Raw genomic sequence first — 17,963 nt, forward strand, 5'->3', positions numbered from 1 at the left:
TGCGACGCCTATGCACCTATTCGTTTCCATCATTTGCTTCTATAGACTCCCTTTACCTCTGAGTCGCATGACCGATACAGCCATAAAACAAAAATAATTTATAAAAGTTTGTCAGAAACTCGTCCAGGACTTCAACAGCAAGCACTATTTTCACTGGAAATCATTTCAGATATCACATCAGAAATTCCAACGTGGCCGTGCGGTTAGTGTAACCAAGCATTTAACCGCATCGAGTCAAGGAGTGTGGGTTCGATTCCCGCTTCAGCCTGGAAAACTTTTCATCAGGAACGTATTTCGATTGTGCCACTGGGCGTTGCATGCTAGTCCGTTGTCTAGTGTGGTGCTTCCTTCAAAGGAAAAATCGTCCACTGGAAGCATTAACGTGTCGGTGTCTTTTTTAAATACATGTTTTCATTGATTAACCCTTGCTTGACACTGTTTTCTACACGACTTTGGTCAACTATTTCCAAACAAAAAAAAACATGTTTCTATAATGAATGATCGAACATTGTTGGACGATAATAATTAATCAATAGGGTTATCAGTGGCTATTCTCTAACCCAAAATCCACCTGTTCATGAATTTAAGCAACAAATATGTGCTTTTTATCGTTTACTGTTTGCAAAATTAGTCATTTCAGGGTCGTAGAGCAGACGAAACGTTAGGTCACCACTGATTAATGTGATTATTTTCAAAAATTCATTTATTGAAATGCTAATGAAATTCTAATTCTTTATGCACGACATTCAACTAATTTATCAAGTTCGTTAATAATCAATTGTGTTCTGGACTTATTGTGTATTTGGATTCTTTATTTTACAGAAATTCTGCCACAAATTTAGCATGAGTTTCTATTTTTCGTTTGTTTTTGAACTTTGAATTCTGTCAGATTTTTTTTTCTTTCAAAATGTACTGAAATTTATTCTCAATTTTCGCCACAATGTTGTCTACAGCCAAACATTTTTCCCCGATTTATTCCACAGCTTTGTTAAGAAATGCTTCAAGGAATTCATTTTGCATCTCTACTTCAAAATCTTGCCAGTAAGTTCATCATGTACAGGAGTTTTGTTAAGAATTCTATCACTAGTTTGTTTACCAAAATTCATATATTTAATTTACTTTTCTAACTGAAATCAGAAATATAACCTATAGGTATAGTAGCTATATAGTAGCCTTATTTTAAGCTAATGTTCGTCTCGTAAATAATGATAAATGAAATCTCGAAAAAGGTTATCTTTTTGACCATTTATGACAATCAAGTCTTATCTACGAAACTGAAAGATTTAAATTTACTGCAATTCTCTACATTCTAAATTCGCCTAATATGTAGAATGGTTAATATTCACATAGCCCATATTTTAATTGGGTCCTAAAATGTTTAATGAAATCTTGTTTTTATTTAATGACACGAAAGAGCATGTCACTGCAACTATTTTAGCAATTTTTCCCGCCCAAATAACGGATATATATATATATATATATATATATATATATATATATATATATATATATATATATATATATATATATATATATATATATATATATATATATATATATATATATATATTGAAACTTTAATTTAAAAATTGGGTCCATAAATGAACCTTGACACTTTTGATCATGTTTGACGTTTGCTTAATCGACAAAAACACCACAGGGCTTTTAGTTTTAACACTGGGGTTGTTCCTATCTGACATTTTGGAAGGGACACGGAAAGAAAAATACACCCAAAATTTGAGTTTAAGCCAAGGAGTGTGACAAAATCTAAAAAAATGTTTTTTGGGCTTGAACAAAAGAAAAACGTTAAAAAATTGAGTAAACATGTGTTTTTGGCCTAAACTTAAACGTTTGGCATTAAAATTGGGACAGGCCTTTAGGACCCTATTTCTAGTCATTTCAATGACAAATACTTGTGGTTTTCAAGTCACTTTTAGGTTACTTTTTGGTCACTATTTGGTCACTTTTTTGATCATTTTGGTCACTAAAGTCACTATTATTTTGCTGTCTGACTGCTACCAGCCCTGTCTATTTGATGCAATCGCGCACTTTTCTTAGCATTTTCGCACTCGTAAAAACTTCTGCGATAGTCCAGTGGTGAAAGAAATGCGCAATATAATACGGAATATTATCAAAGGAGGAAGACACGACACCACAAGTATCATCAGAGATTATTAGAGCATTTGTATTAGCAATTTTTTGAGCTTTTAATTCAGGAAATTATAAAAAATAGATCTCGTCAGAAGTTTGAGGTCATCATTTATTATTGTGTTTGGGATCCCTTTCATAAAACACGAAGAATTGGTTTGATCATCATTTCGGTTTAAAAAAAAGCTTTCGAAAAAAAACCCGTTTAAGTGAATCAAAAGTGTCAAGAATAAAATCCTGCTTCCTATCCCAATGTTATAGCCCAAGGACAGCTCCAGAGCTCCTAAAGAGTTCAACGCTGCGATGATTCAACGTTGGGTCCGTGAATTATGAGTCGCCAGTGTTGACTCGTATGGAACCATTCCGCTTACGTCAGTCGAAGAAATACGCTGAACAAATCACTCCCGGTATTTATGTTCACTGACCCAGCCCCCGGACTTCTCTAGTAGTCCAACTATAGGAAAGGACATCAACTTTGGCTTGGTGAAAGCGTAAATGCTAATAAACAGCGAGCTACAACGACGGTGTATGTGTGTTTAAAACTCCATGAAATATTCTACGTGTAGATTGGAATCTGAGTGAGTGTTTACGGCGACGGCATGGCCTGTAGCCGTTTGTCCACTTCTGTTCAGCTTCGGCAGAATGTCCTCTGGCGATGGAATGGAATTCCATGACAGGGATGGTGGAAGGTTTTATTTTGAGAGACTTGTTCGCTATATCAATTTTAATAATGGAAGTCATCTAAAGTCTCTTTTTTAACCAAAATGGTCTCTGAAGTTACCATTTTTCATTTTTTCTTGCAGTGAATCCTGAAACAAAATCCTAGAGCCTTCAAATAAATCTTCAGGGACTCTTACTAGACTATTATTCAGAATTTTCTTCTCAGATTCTTCGATAAAAAGCATCAGTAATTCTTCTAGTGGTTTAAAGATTTCTACTAGAATATATTGAGGGACTCCACCAGGCATCCAGGGGCCCAGATAACCGTAGCGGTAAACGCGCAGCTATTCAGCAAGACCAAGCTGAGGGTCGCGGGTTCGAATCCCACCGGTCGAGGATCTTTTCGGGTTGGAAATTTTCTCGACTTCCCACGGCATAGAGTATATTCGTACCTGCCACACGATATACACATGCAAAAATGGTCATTGGCATAGTAAGCTCTCAGTTAATAACTGTGGAAGTGCTCATAAGAACACTAAGCTGAGAAGCAGGCTCTGTCCTAGCGGGGACGTAACGCCAGAAAGAAGAAGAAGAAGAAGACCAGGCATCCCTTCAGCAATTCCTCTTAAGATTTCTCACAAATTCCCGCCGGAATTTGTGCAGAGATTATTTTCGGATATATCTTAATTTCTCCAGACTTTGCTCCAGGTAATCCAACGGAATTATCTCCAGTTATTTCCACAGAAATAAGTTCGAAAATTTTCCTAGATACTACTAATAGGATTTCCTCCAGAGACTTTTCCATCAATTCTTCCACAGATTGCTCAAATTGTTTTTCTAGCTGATCTTCCAAAGATTCCTACAAGAGTTTTTCAAAAAAATCTTCAAATGCTTATTTAAAGTGAAGTTTTTGAAGAAAATGGTTAAGAGATGTTCCCAAAAATCTTACGAGAATTCCTCAAGTACTCCCTAGGCCGATGTTACTAGTTCTTCCAGCCATTTCCATATAAATTCCTTCATGAATTCATCCACGGTTTCCAGGGTTCTCTTTAGAAAAATCCAAGTTGAATTTTTGACAATATCCTGAACAAAATGCAGGCCGGTATAAATGAATTCCTGAAGAAATCGTCGGAGCAAGTCGGTGTACTACCTGAAACAAACTTTGGACAAGTAGCTGAATTAGTTTCTGATGAGATTAAAAAAAATCTGGAAGAAATACGATTTGGAATATGACTCATATGTATACTATTATTTGAGCAATATAAGCCGTAATTGAAAAAAAAACTTCCGACCGTATTATCTGGAAACTTCTTTAGGAGATTTAACCTATCTCCTGATTCCTGTTGGAATTATTTTTGTTTTTTTGTATTCCTGTTCGGTCTCTTTTTTCAAGCATGAGGCCTCCTACAGTTCCTATTTTAGAGACACTCAGTCGCAACCAGCCCTGCATGCACATCGCTGGAACCTGAACAAAAAACAGCGCCCACCCAGCCAAGCCAAGGACCCAACACAACGGATATGGTTCACTTAGTTCTCGGCCCAGGTGGGGGTGTAATGTGTGTCTGATTTGATGTCCGTGGGCATTCCAGAATGAATTATTAATTTTTAGTTTGCGCTGAGGTTGTTTTTCTTTCCTACTTTTATTTTCCAATGCAATGGGGCTCCCGTTCGGTTCGGGACACGAAAGGACAAAGTATGGGCGGAAGTCAAAAGAATGGGAATGTTTTTCGCTGTTCGCTTTTTATGGCGTTCGATTTACTGCTGAAATGCGTTTCCCTGAAGGTGGTTATTTTAAGCTGATGCCGTGAGAATATCCATTCGAAAAATAGAACACTTGCGGCTGTTTGAAAGAAAGTTTTTTTTAAGTTATAGAAAAATAGTTGTGACTTTTTGTATTTCATTCATAACTTATATTTAGGTGTTGTGTTTTAGACAGCTCTGTCATCTATTTTCAGTAAATCTTAAATGAACCATTATTTTACATTTTGTAAACAACATATTACCTTTTACTTACCTTAGCAGATCAATTCTATAGGAAAATTGAATTTACTTGCTTGTAAGAGAGAAAAAACACTTTTTAATATGTTTAACCTAACTTACGCCACTAAGTTGAGAAATTTTGAATCTAAGGATTTGTATAAAGGTATCCTTTGAGCTACTGAAATATTTTGCCAAAGACGCAATCAGTTCTGGATCTCCTTCAGGGTTTACAAAAAAAAAGACAATTTACATCGTATTCAGCCAAAGGCTGCACAGCTTAACAATCACTGACGTTATGCTGCCGAACGACTTTCAAGACGAACGACGACTAAACGACTGACGCCGGTAACCGCACGGTCACGAAGTCTACAGCATATGTTTGACAGCGTTACAGGAATGTAACACATCCATTTTCCAACGATTTTCATGGACGGGAAGTCTCCATCTTGTTTTCTAGGCCGCCATAGTGGATTCCAAAATGTTAAATTGAAAGCAATTTTCAACTTGACGAAGAAATCGCCCTTTTAAAAGATAAGGATCTTAAAAATACAATAATTTCCATGAACCGGACGTCTTGTCTTCTAGGCTGCCATCTTGGATTCCAAAATTTTCAATTGAAATCAATTTTCAACCTGGACAAACTTGTAGAAAAAATCATGCTTTCTTAATGATGGTCTTGAGATACCATGATTTTCATGGACCGGAAGTCGCCATCTTTTTTTTACGCCATCATCTTGGATTCCAACAGTGGCGCGGGAAGTGGGTAGGACAGGTAGGAAATGTACTACGCACAAAAACACCCATGATTCAACAAAAAAAAAAACAAAGATCAGCAGAAATTTTGAAAAATCATTAAATGATTACAAAAGTTAATCCAGTTAATGTTATGAATGAGTTGTAACGGTAACAATGGTAACGAAAGGCATGAAGCAAATGGGTATCAGTTTCAAACTCTTAGTTTTTAAAAATTCTATTTTGAAGTTTTTTCAGTAAATTTACATTCTTTATAAATTATATGGAAGTTGACAAAATCAGGCTTTCAAGAGTTATAATATTTTTTCTGTTGAGTGGAAAATCACCTGAAAATATGTTTGGAAAGCTTGGAAACAGTACATTTTTATAATATACTCAACTGAAAACCGACCAAAATGTCAGTTACACTTCTTTGTGCTTTACTGTGAACAACATATTTGACAATACTTGTCTTACCTATGGCTTCGAACGCGCCTCTGGATTCCAAAATGTTTAATTGACAGCAATTTTCAACCTGAACAAACATGTCGAAGAAATCTACTTGCTCATTAATCAGGATCTTGAGATACAATGATTTCCATGAACCGGATGTCGCCATTTTGATTTCTAGGCCGCCATTTTGGATTCTAAAATGTTCCATTGAAAGCAAACTTGTCAAAAAAAATCATTCTTCTAAATGATCAGGATCTTGATATACAATAATTGTCATGAACCGGAAGTCGTCATCTTGTTTTCTAGGCTGCCATCTTGGATCACAAAGTGATCAATTGAATGCAATTTTCAACCTTGTGCCCAGGTCATGGGAAAATTCACTCACTTACCCGAACGCTACCTACCGATAAAATATCCGAATGTTCAGTGCATGGACGAAAATACTCAATCTACTCTCACCTACATTGATACTTGCTGGCACGGTATACTCAACAAGGTAGGCTATTGCCACGTGTAAACAACGATTTTCAATCAAAACATGTGTCGTCATTCCTATCGCCAAGCATGAGGCTTACAGGATAGTAGAAGATAGCTAGCCTTGCTTTCTTTTGCACTCGTTCAAGTTTGCGATAGGAATGACGTCACTGCCAAATGTCATTTTTCGGAGTATAATACCTTGCTTTTTTTACCGTGCTTGCTGGGAAGAATCTTCGTTGATTTTTATTTGTTTTTATTCTCACCTTGACAACACAACAAAGATTGGCAAAGCGCTTGACGCAAAATTGTTAGTTTCCTTTTAACCTGCTGATACTCAACCGCTTTGTAATAATCGGAAACAAAAAATGATATTCATTATATCCCGCTTGACGTTTTTACATTCCGCTTCGGGAAGTTGTAATTTTTGCACGAAGCACTCTAAAGGCGCGCTAATATTATCAATTCCGTGCATCGTGCATCGGATCGTTGAATTACCCGTATAGCGGCATATTTTTTAAATTATTATGAACCTCATTGATTATAAATTCTCTAAAAATGACACTCTTCTGCTTCTGATTATCAAAAACACCAACGACATACGGGCATCATTGATTATTTTGTTCATCTACTTTTGTGCCATCTTCATTGATACCTACAATCATATTGGTAATGGTGCGGTTACTTTGATGGTGGCATAAATGTCAGTGAATTGAGTATACTGCCCATAACTGCATAACAGTCACATTCGACATTTTTGACAAATTGGAGTTAATAGCATGGAGAGTCATCAAATGATAAATACTTTCGATCATCTAACTGGAATCTGTGAGATTGTTCTAGAAAACTTTGAAAAAAAAATACCAAGTTGTTTTGTCACATTGGTAATTATAACCGCGTAACAGTCACATTGAGACTATAAATGAGCCTCGTAATGTAGCAATGAAATTTCTATCGGATTTTTTTTCTGTATGTTCAACTAGTATGCGATATGTGTTGTACAAAATATCAGCTTCAAAAAAGCACTTTTGAGTTCTTGGTATTTTTTAGAAATTTTAGTTTCCTCCCATCCGAAATGCACACTTGGTATTCCATTTACTCAATGTCTACTTTTGTCGTTACAAATATGCAGTTATGGGCAGTACAGTGAGCATGATTGTTTTCGTCCCTGGTTCAGTGACAGTCGAATGATACTAGGGTGAGCGCAATCCCGACGAATTGCAAACGATTGAGATAAACCAATTCGCTCTAAAATGGGAGACACGAAAGAACGCGTTCGCCATTCAGTCACTGAATGCTTTCTGCGGGATGTACGGATTTCGCGCTCACTGAATCATTACGCCGGGTTTATTCCTAGTCAGTAAGCGCTCATCAGCTTTCAAACACGATGCCACTCGTGTGGATCGGGATGTAAAGGTAAAGAATCATTCGCTACAGCAATCGAATACCTTGGGCACACGAAGTCGGTAGTGAATCATTCTGTTGCCATTTTTGTCTAACTTGTCGCTCGGGGAACAAGTAAAAAGCTTATTGGAAATTGAAGCACTCAGCTTGGTTGGAGAAACGGCAACCTCGCTCTTGACTGCGTGTGGAAGTGAGCGAAAATAACGCAATACACCCGATTCTGTTTTGCACGGATTTTTTTTTTACACGGGCGTGCAAAAAAAGTTCCCATACATTTTTTTCGCCAAAACCTTATTTTTGCTTGAAACGTCAAGTTACTTTTTTTGCACGGTTTTTTGAATTTTTTTTTTTTTTGCACGGTACGCATACCTCGTGCAAAATCAGAATCGGGTGTAATCGAGTGAATGTTTCCCATCCCTTGCCTGGACAAACTTGTAGAAAAAAATCATCTAAAAATCGGGAACTTGAGATACAATCTATTTCATGAACCAGAAGTGGCCATCTTGTTTTCTAGACCGCCATCTTGGATTCCAAAATGTTCAATTGAAAACAAATTTCCACCTGGACAAACTTGTAGAAATAATCATGCTCTCTTAATGATCAGGATCATGGGAGTAGACACCGAGTCGTTCGGGTTGCTGCAAATATTGCAATCTTAATTTTGGAAGAGAATGACATCCCTATTAACCCTTGTGCTGTTTTGAATATGAACGTATTGTTTCCAATAATTCCAATTGACGTCCCATCACAGTTATTAGGCCGCTCTTTTGAATCTTACACATTAGCTTTGTAGCAATTAGATTATATTTTTTGTTCTCAATTCGGCCAAATGACCCGTTCGGCAAGATGGCGTTCGGCCAAATGGCCGGACACCTCTCGTTGGCATAGATTATCACAATAGTTTAATTCAATGAGCTATATGGTATATGGAGATTTGATTTTTACTTTTATTTGAACATCTTGTATCACAAATCTGATTTCATCTAAATAGTTTATCACTAAGTGTAAGGAATAATTCATAGTTCAAATTTACTCATCTAACTTGTTGGCAAATAGAAATTATGAAGAACTAATCACATTCCATCTACAATGCCCACCGCTCGCATCGCACACAGTAGAAGAGAAACGACACACATCCGTGCGGAGGGAAGGAAGACCTGTCGTCACTCCACCGGACCTTGCGCTACTATGCTAGTATATACTGATGGTGGTTCTTTTCTCTCTCTTTATTCCGTTTCAGACTGTGGCCGTAGTCGCTTAGAACTTTCCACTGAACCTAGTAACCGAACTGTGAAAAGCAAAGTACCCCTGAGAAAAGTTACAAGTACCTAACCAACTATCCCAGTACCAGTACCGTAAAGGCCTTCTTTCCGCAACGGAAGTGACAAAAATTAGGTTGAAAGAAATTTGAATTTGAAGAGCGGTGCATCCCGAGCAACCATGGTGGGGCCCAGTTCGCAAATCAGCAAAATTTTGCTGACATTGCTGTTCCTGATGATAATATTCTTCATATGGATGGACGTGAATCTGTACATTCGCATTCAAGACTATCCCATTCGGGACAACGAAATTCGGCTGATCAACGGAAGCACCGTGTTGAAACCTACGCTGCCAGTTACGTCGTCCTTTGCAACATCGTCGGTTCCTTTCCGGCAGCCGCTTGTGGCCGCTCGTTATGAAGATGTGGCGTGGGTTTCATGCGATTTGAATCCGTTGTGCGACGTAACGGTCAAGGCAATGATGTTGGATCACACAAATCACTATCTGTTCGCCCCGATGGCAACCATTGCAGACAATCTGGCGGGATTCTCGAAAGGAGATCTCATCACGCCGAACATGATTTCGTTTTTCCATGTTTTTGTAGCGATCGCATCCGGTAAGATGATTGCTTCGGACTCGCTTGGATATCGGAGGATAGGAGTTGTTCTGTTTCAGTTCCGAACGTTCCTGGACGATTTGGATGGACATGTTGCTCGCGCTAAAAAGAACATTCGCGGAGAACGTTCAGACATTGGTTCAGCAGGGTATTATATCGATGGAATCTGTGATGGACTAGGATGCATTGCTCTCATGATTGGTGTTTTCATTTTCCTGAAAAATAATCCTCCCCGACGGGGCTACACTCAGTTGCAGTCCATTATCCCAGTGTCCGAATCGAAGAGTTCCGAATCCGGTGTCATCTACAAGGTGAAGGTAACAACGAAAAAAGTTGCTCGGAAGGTTCTCTGTTACAGTGGCATTCTACTGCTAAGTTCCACTGGATGGAACCGTTACATTGCCATTTATCAGGACATGCTGGAGCGAGAGGACGTTACTCCGACTCAGTTCCTCCACCAGGAGTCTGTGTTCCGATCGACGGGATTCTTCTTCATCTGTTGGCTGTGGCGAATCTTCAATGTCCACGCGCTGCTTCACTTCCTGCTGTTGAGCATTTTCTGTGATAAACTATGGGAGTACCTGCGTATGATCCAGTACGCCGGCTTTGTTACGCTGCTGGTCATTATCAGTGTAGCAGAGATGCATCTGCTTGGGGTGCAAAATTTTATCTATAAATCACTGACTGGTAACAATACATCGTTGTGATTAAATTAAGATTTAGACATACACATTGAACGGAAAACTGAGAAAAACAAACATTCAGAGCGTCCTGAAGAAAAACTCCCCAACGTCCCACTTATTATCATATACTATTCGTTAGCTACTTTTTACACAGGCAGAAACTAAACTATTGTATGATTAGTGAACAGAAGCGATCGTTGCAAAGCCTTAGAAGATTGTTAGGAGCACGAGTGCGAATGTATCGGAATGCAAAACGAAACACAAGTAGTAAAGCAAAGGTAGAGGAGAAATTTAATTTGTCCTTTTGCAGCACGTGTCGCCTTCATTACTCCCATTATACTATATACCGTACACAATTCACACGAGTTTATTATACGTTTGATCGTTAATTTGTTTTTATTGACAGATTATGACCATTCATACCAAGAGAGTCGTAAAATTATATAGGTATATTTAAACGAGGAGAATCAAAGAAATCAAATAAATAGTAAAGCAAAGAAATACAAACAATAAAGAGATGAAACTATGTTTAGTGTTGAACGAAATCACAAATCTTTTTTTTTCTATTGGTAGTTTTAAAGACAGAGAAAGATGTGAAATAGCACTATATTTAGCTTGTAGTTTATACTATTACATGGAATACGGAAGGAACCGGAACAATATCAAGGCGAAGGAGGGCAAAGCCAGTGATTCCCATTCGCTAGCGATTTTAATAACTGCACCCAGTTACGTAGTTTGAGGTGACAATTAAAAACGAGGGAACTTGAACAGGTTATATGTATGAGAATTATTAGAACGTTAGGATCGCATTTTCGATTGCAACGGCGCAAGTGTATGGGTGGAGGGAAGGCGTGTTAATTTATTGCCCATATGGAAAGCTTTCTAATTCGAGCGATTAAAAAAGGAAGAGATAAGTGAGATACAAAAATATATGTGTATATGTGAAGTTTGAAGCGACGAGTAAAGTACGTTGATGCCGAAATTCCTTATTATCGTTCTACTATTCCTAATTTCCGAGATGCTACGTGTTTGTATTATGATTTCTTCATTTCACTCCAACGGGAATTTAAAAAAAAAACAACAGAAATCCCACGAGGATTCCTCCAGGACTTCGTACGCAAGTTTTCAGTACTTCTTCAAGCTATTTTTTTAAGTGTTTCTTCAAAACTTACTCATCTAAAATCTCTCAGGAATTATTCAATAAAATGCATCCTTGGATAGTTTCTAGAAAACATTTAAGAATTTTTCTGCCGATTTTATTTGTAATTACCACAGGAGATTTCCCAAGGTTTCTACAGAAATCCCTCAATGCCTCCATAAGTTCCTCTAGGATTTTCCTATGAAGATTATATTAATTTTCCAACATTTTATTCATAATATACAACTACAGCAGACTCCTGCAAAACTGTCACGAGTTGTTGGATTCCTGGAGCTCATGGATTATTCAAAAAAAAAATTGGGATCTTCATCAGGAAATGTAACAGTAATAAATCCAGTGACATCTCCAACTTATTTAGAACAGCGGTGTTCAGATCGTGCTCCGCAACATTTTCGAAACTTTGTAATAAAGCTTTGAAATATTTTAACTTTTTGCTTTATATACGCTTTTATTTATACCAATCCAAGCCATACCCAGAATTTTCTAGAGCAAACATTTAAGTAACAAAACAACCGACCGATGAGTAAACAGTTTATATGTAGAATTAGCCTCTCAGAAATTTAGAAGGGGTTTTAATTCATCTTCATTTTATATTTTCGACGTTATGGTGGAAGACGAAACACTGTTTTCATGAGTGTCAAAATCTCGATCATTATCAAACTTTCATATAACTCGGATATTTTTACGAAATCGTTAAGCATTTAAGCTAAGTTTTTGTATTTGGAAGGTTGAAAAAAATCTGTCGGCTTCAATTTTTCCATACATTTTATATGGAACAGGATTAGCTGCAAAATTGTGTTTTATTGAATAAGTATTGAAAAAAATCTTTAAGTTGGAAAAATCTAACTCCCCCGACATAATATTTTAAAACTTTCATGGTTTAAAAATTTTGTCGGGATACTTATCCTCTTCGAAAAACAATCTGAGGTACAAGCAAGTTCGATACCAGGGAGCCGGATCCTATTCTTGGCATTATTCAATAACTTTGGCAGTGGGATTTTTTGTTAACTATTTGCCACGATATGCGCTGTAGTCAGGGGTCTGATTGCGAAGTTTCAGACAATTCGGCTGAAAAAAAAAACCCATGCCAAAGTGAATCATGGAATTGCTCATGTAGCTTTGCACCTAATACACTAACGTTTTTTTAACGTCAGTCGATGTTTCGCGTAAAAAAACTACGTCAATTCAAAAAACGACGTAAAAACCGCGTTATTTAAAAAAAAAAAACGACGTAAAAATGACGTCATGTTTTTCGACTTTTTTTTAATTAACAAAAATAAACCACGTAACTTCAGTGTATTAATTTTTACACCACGATACAAAATTTGGAATATTTCAAAGCAATTCTGCCGTTGTAAGCCACGAGTTTTGAAATATTGGACAAAATTAACCTTCCTTAGTCCCTAACAAAAAATAGCAAATTGTAACTCAGGGCCGTTTTCGACCCGAACATTCAAACAGCTCGCAAAAATCAGTGTGTTTACCGAATTTAGTTCTGTTGGGCTTAAATGAAAGGCACACATGTCTAGTTTCAGAAACCCTTCCGGAGATCCGGATTTGGTCATTGTGGCCACTGGGAACCTGCTACATCTGAAAAAGTCCCTTTAGAAACCCTTACTTTGACAACCTGTACTTTCGTAACGAAAAAAGTAATCTGAACCGTCCTCATATTGTTGAATAGGTATTCACGTGGACTGTGAAAAGCGATTCTCAAATAAATTAGTTATTCATACTACGTTCCGTAAATCCTTCTCCTTCTTCTTCTTGGCATTAACCTCCTCACTGGGACAGAGCCTGCTTCTCAGCTTAGTGTTCTTATGAGCACTTCCACAGTTTTTAACTGAGAGCTTTCTTTGCCAAATTTGCCATTTTTGCATTCGTATATCGTGTGGCAGGTACGATTATACTCTATGCCCAGGGAAGTCAAGGAAATTTCCATTACGAAAAGATCCTGGACCGACCGGGAATTTAACCCAGACACCTTCAGCATGGCTTTGCTTTGTAGCCGCGGACTCTAACCACTCGGAAGGCCCCCAAATCCGTAAATCCAGAACATCCGAAAAGTAAGTTTCCATCGCAGCTTTGTATATGTAATTCACATCGGTACTATTCGGTTGATGGATATTTTGGCATACATTTTTTCTGTAATAAGGAACCAATTACCGGCGCACATCTCTTAAAAAATTCGGTCCAGTATGGTCCATGCGGAACCGGTTCTTTTAGTCCCGGAAGGTGGCCAATCTGGACAACTCGATGAAATTACTCAGATTTATGCCCCAAAAGCAAATGAACTGTGTCCAATTCATTATGATTTTTTATGTTTGGATGTATTTTGCCAGAAGGATGAATGGAAGGTTATTCTGGTCTTCTTGGAGCATCGGAATGGCCACCAGGGAACCCGTAATACGGGTCCACAAAGTTTTAGCACCAAAAGTAGGCATGCTACGGCTCAATATTCATAATTTTGAATCCCTGTGACTCTACTAGTTCAATTATAGATAAAGGGCCACTTTGGTACTTCTGGGCCACCGAAACATCCCAGGAATGACCACCGGAGATACCTGTATTGTGAGACATTTCAGTTTTTGTACCAAAACTAGACATGCGACGGCTCAATCCTCATGATTTTGATTACCTGTGACTCTTCTAGTTAAATTATTGATCAGCTATTTTTCAAAAGCTACATTGATTTGAATTTTGAAATGGGTCGAAAAAGACCCAAAGTCCTTACTGAGGTTAACCCCTCTACCGGCAGCTTCATTTTTTACCGCTAAAAAAATATTCAAATCGCGATAATTTTTTTGTTTCTTGATATTTTTGCACCATTTTTTCACAAGATTCTCTTCAAGTTTGAGAATCCGTGTCGATATTAATAATTGTTGATCTAGTTTTGAAGATATTCCGATGTTCCTTGGGGGACCGACATTCTCTATATAAAATGTCTTTAGCGGTCATTTTGTTTTTGGTCAATTCATCAAAAAAATAAAATGTGTACTATACAATATCAGGTAATAAGGAGCTACCCTGAAAAATCATACAAATCGGTTCAATATTCTTGGAGAAATCTGAAAATTACGATATAAGGTTTTTTAAATTTTTCAAGATCTTTATTTGTCCAGCGCGGTACCAGAAACATAAATGCTCATTACACAAAATTGCTTCATTTTTTCACAACATACTTGTATCAATGTATCATTCCGAGAAGTGAATATCCAAATACGATAAAAATTCTATAGCATGAGATATTTATGTGAGTTATGGCTACGCGTCGGTCCCCCGAGGAATTTTGGAATATCTCCTGATCTAGATTACCAATTATCAATATCGACACATATTCGGAAACTAGAAGAGTTTTTCAAGAACTTGCGAAACAAAAAAGTTATCGCGATTTGAATATTTCTAGCGGTAAAAAATGAAGCTGCCGGTAGAGGGGTTAATCAAATAAAGTTCTATTTAGGTGCCTAATGATAACAGTTTAAGCCTGAAATAAAAAAGCAGAAAAGTCAGAATATAAATTTGAAAATTAAATCAAATTTAGGAAAGACTAACCAACATAAATTTTACTTCATGATTTTCATAAGAGTTATGGGGCCAAGTGTGTAGAAAAATTCGGATTTCAAACAAAGTGGTGATGAAAAATAGGTGCTCCGCGCAACAATTTTATATCAAAAAGTACTCCTCGAGCCCTAAAGACTGAAAACCCCTGATTTAGGAAGTCGTTTGGTGTTTTTGCCAATAATTATTCCACTAATTTATCTGACAATTTTCTAAGACTCAAGTGTCCAGAATTTTGTTCAAAAAAATGCTTGAACTTGAGTTTATCAGACCTATTTGATCAAACAAATCTTTTAAGCAAAGAGTATTCTTAGCATGAGAGTTTACATTTGCTAGGGAAGTATTAAACTTTTTTAAGCCCTAAGGCCTATGACCTCCCTAGTCTCTCGTGTTCTTTAGAAATAGGTACCTCCTGGATTATTTCTGGATTTTTAGTTTCAATTTTTTATGAAAAATATCCTCGACATTTTCCAGTTGAAATTCCTGAATAAATTCGTAGTAAGTTTGTAGAAGAATCTTTAAAAGAATTTATGTAGAAATTTCTGAAGGGAGACAGAATAATAATTGTGGGTAACAAATCTAGAAGACATATTAAGCGAAAATTTTGAAGGGAAATCGCTCTGAAGTAAAAAACTTAAATGAACGACAATAAATCTTCAAGCAGTTTAATGGACTAGCTGCAACTATACAAAAAAAGGCACCGTGGGTCGTTGTGCCTCAAGGGTGCATATTCATCCAGATCGCCTTACTACACAGTCAGTGAAAAAAGTAAGAAATTAACTGCTGTTTTCATATGCAAAATTCCAAATATGAAGTTTCTACGGCACCAACTGTTCATCCATTTCAAAGCGACCTATGACACTATCGAACACGAAGCGCTTTGTAAAATTATGGAAAAGGACAGTCTTCTCGGTAAACTAACTAGATTGATCAAGACAACGATGGATATTGTACAGTGCTATCGCTATGTGAAGATATCGGCTGCGTTATCGGACTCGCAAAGGAATTCGACAAGACAATGGTGATCAACACTGCACAAGAATGTGTTAAGAAACGGGTAGGCTTCAATATGTAGGGCTTGATCTTCAATAAATCCAACCAGCTCATCTGTTTAGCTGATGATATATACACCCAGTAAACACACGATCGTATATGACAGCATATAAGAGTACAAAAGCGGAGGTGATATACGTACAGTTGTGTTCATAATAATAGTAGTGAAAGCCGATTCTCGTACAAAACGCTCAACTCTGGCATGCTGTAACTTTGTTTCCTTAAGAGCGATTGGTATGAAATTTTGGCAGGGAACTACAAATATACTCAATTTTATTATCACAAAATATGAAGTTTTTAACACTACCGGTTAAAAAATTAAGCACTAGGTGAAATCGCTCAAAATAATAGCCTTCCAACTAAAAAATAGCTCAAGTAAAATCGTCATTTATTTACAAATGACTCCGCAGACCCCGTGGGAAGTTGTAAGGGCCCCAGGGGTCCGTGAACCACCGGTTGGGAAACCTTGGTTCAAAATGTTACCTTATGGTGAAGATAAATCGAATCAAACCTCAAATTTTCAACACTATGGAGATGGAGAACCAAACATCCGTGTGAAATGAAAACTTGAACGATTGGTCAAGACTAGCAAGTAATCAATCGATCAAGTTTTCAGCTTATACGGATGTTTGGTTCTCCAGATAAGTACTCTTGAAAATTTGAGATATAGCTTCGAAGCATCTTTGTCTTATATTCGTTTAAAAGCCGTTAAATAATTATCATTTAATTGTCAACAAAATCTACTCTAAAAACACAGCATTTTCTGAATTATAATACTTTTTTCTATCATTCAATCCACAGTACCTGTACGAGTTCGGATGGCACAGCAAGGGCTTGATTGGCGTGACCGAGCCTCGCCGCATCTCGGCTATAACGCTTGCAGATCGGGTGGCAACAGAGCGCGGCGAACTCAGTGGCGAAACGGTGGGCGTTTCCATACGGTTCGTATCAAAATGTAATCCCGACACGACCAAGATAAAGTACATGACGGAAGGAATCCTACTGAGGGAAATGCTTGCCGACCCGTTGCTGACGCAGTACGGAGTGATTATGGTGGATGAGGCACACGAGCGGAGTGTCCTGACGGATACGGTGCTAGGGCTGCTGAAGAAGATTGCACGCAAGCGGCCCTCGCTGAAGATAATCATTTCGTCAGCTACGGTGGATGCGGAATTGTTCCAGGAGTTTTTCAATTTGAAAAAGAAGAAAGACGAGAAAGACTCCTCGGTCATTTTGACTGTAGAAGGGCGGATGTACCCATACGAAGTGTTCTATTCAGAAGGTAGGGATTATAGAAAATAAAATAAAACTATAATTACTTAATTAGCTTTCCATTGTAGAACCATGTCCAGACTACGTCAAGGCCACCGTTGCAACAGTGATGAAGATCCACCGAAACGAGCAGCGAGGTGACATTCTTGCATTTCTAACTGGACAAGAAGAAGTGTTGAAGGCACTGGATCTATTGAGAGAGCACCAGGATGCCAGCGGAAAGGACGATATGCTTATTCTTCCCATGTACGGAACCTTACCAAACACGGATCAACTGAAGGTGTTCTTCAGTGCTCCAAAAGGGATTCGTAAAATCATTTTGGCAACAAATATTGCTGAGACTTCCGTCACTATTCCTGGAATTGTCTATGGTGAGTAATACTATTCATTCTTGACTAATCACAAGGTGGCTACTGAACTGGGAAAAAAGCGAGAAAAAGACTGAAAAAACTCGGAAATATGGAATAGAAAATCTAATGGACAACTAATGCTGATTTGATTACACTATTTTGAT

At 37.6% G+C, this 17,963-nt stretch overlaps 2 protein-coding genes across 4 annotated transcripts in view; both read left to right on the forward strand.

Moving 5' to 3' along the window:
- Nucleotides 1-11,363, forward strand: part of LOC5563823 (ceramide phosphoethanolamine synthase) — a 43,715-nt gene extending 32,352 nt beyond the window's left edge. For all 3 annotated transcript variants that reach the window (XM_001648095.2, XM_021851517.1, XM_021851518.1), the window contains one exon: nucleotides 9,092-11,363. In XM_001648095.2, the coding sequence (XP_001648145.2) occupies nucleotides 9,292-10,434 (1,143 nt within the window). In that variant the 5' untranslated portion in view covers nucleotides 9,092-9,291 and the 3' untranslated portion in view covers nucleotides 10,435-11,363. The remainder of the gene's footprint in view (nucleotides 1-9,091) is intronic.
- The window catches only part of LOC5570176 (probable ATP-dependent RNA helicase DHX35), a 54,073-nt gene that overhangs the window by 32,357 nt on the left and 3,753 nt on the right, over nucleotides 1-17,963 (forward strand). Inside the window, exons 4-5 of the mRNA XM_021851516.1 lie at nucleotides 16,979-17,459; nucleotides 17,518-17,820. Of these exons, the coding sequence (XP_021707208.1) occupies nucleotides 16,979-17,459; nucleotides 17,518-17,820 (784 nt within the window). The remainder of the gene's footprint in view (nucleotides 1-16,978; nucleotides 17,460-17,517; nucleotides 17,821-17,963) is intronic.

The sequence above is a fragment of the Aedes aegypti genome, chromosome 3 (assembly GCF_002204515.2).
Source record: "Aedes aegypti strain LVP_AGWG chromosome 3, AaegL5.0 Primary Assembly, whole genome shotgun sequence".
NCBI classification, from domain to species: Eukaryota; Metazoa; Arthropoda; class Insecta; order Diptera; family Culicidae; genus Aedes; species Aedes aegypti.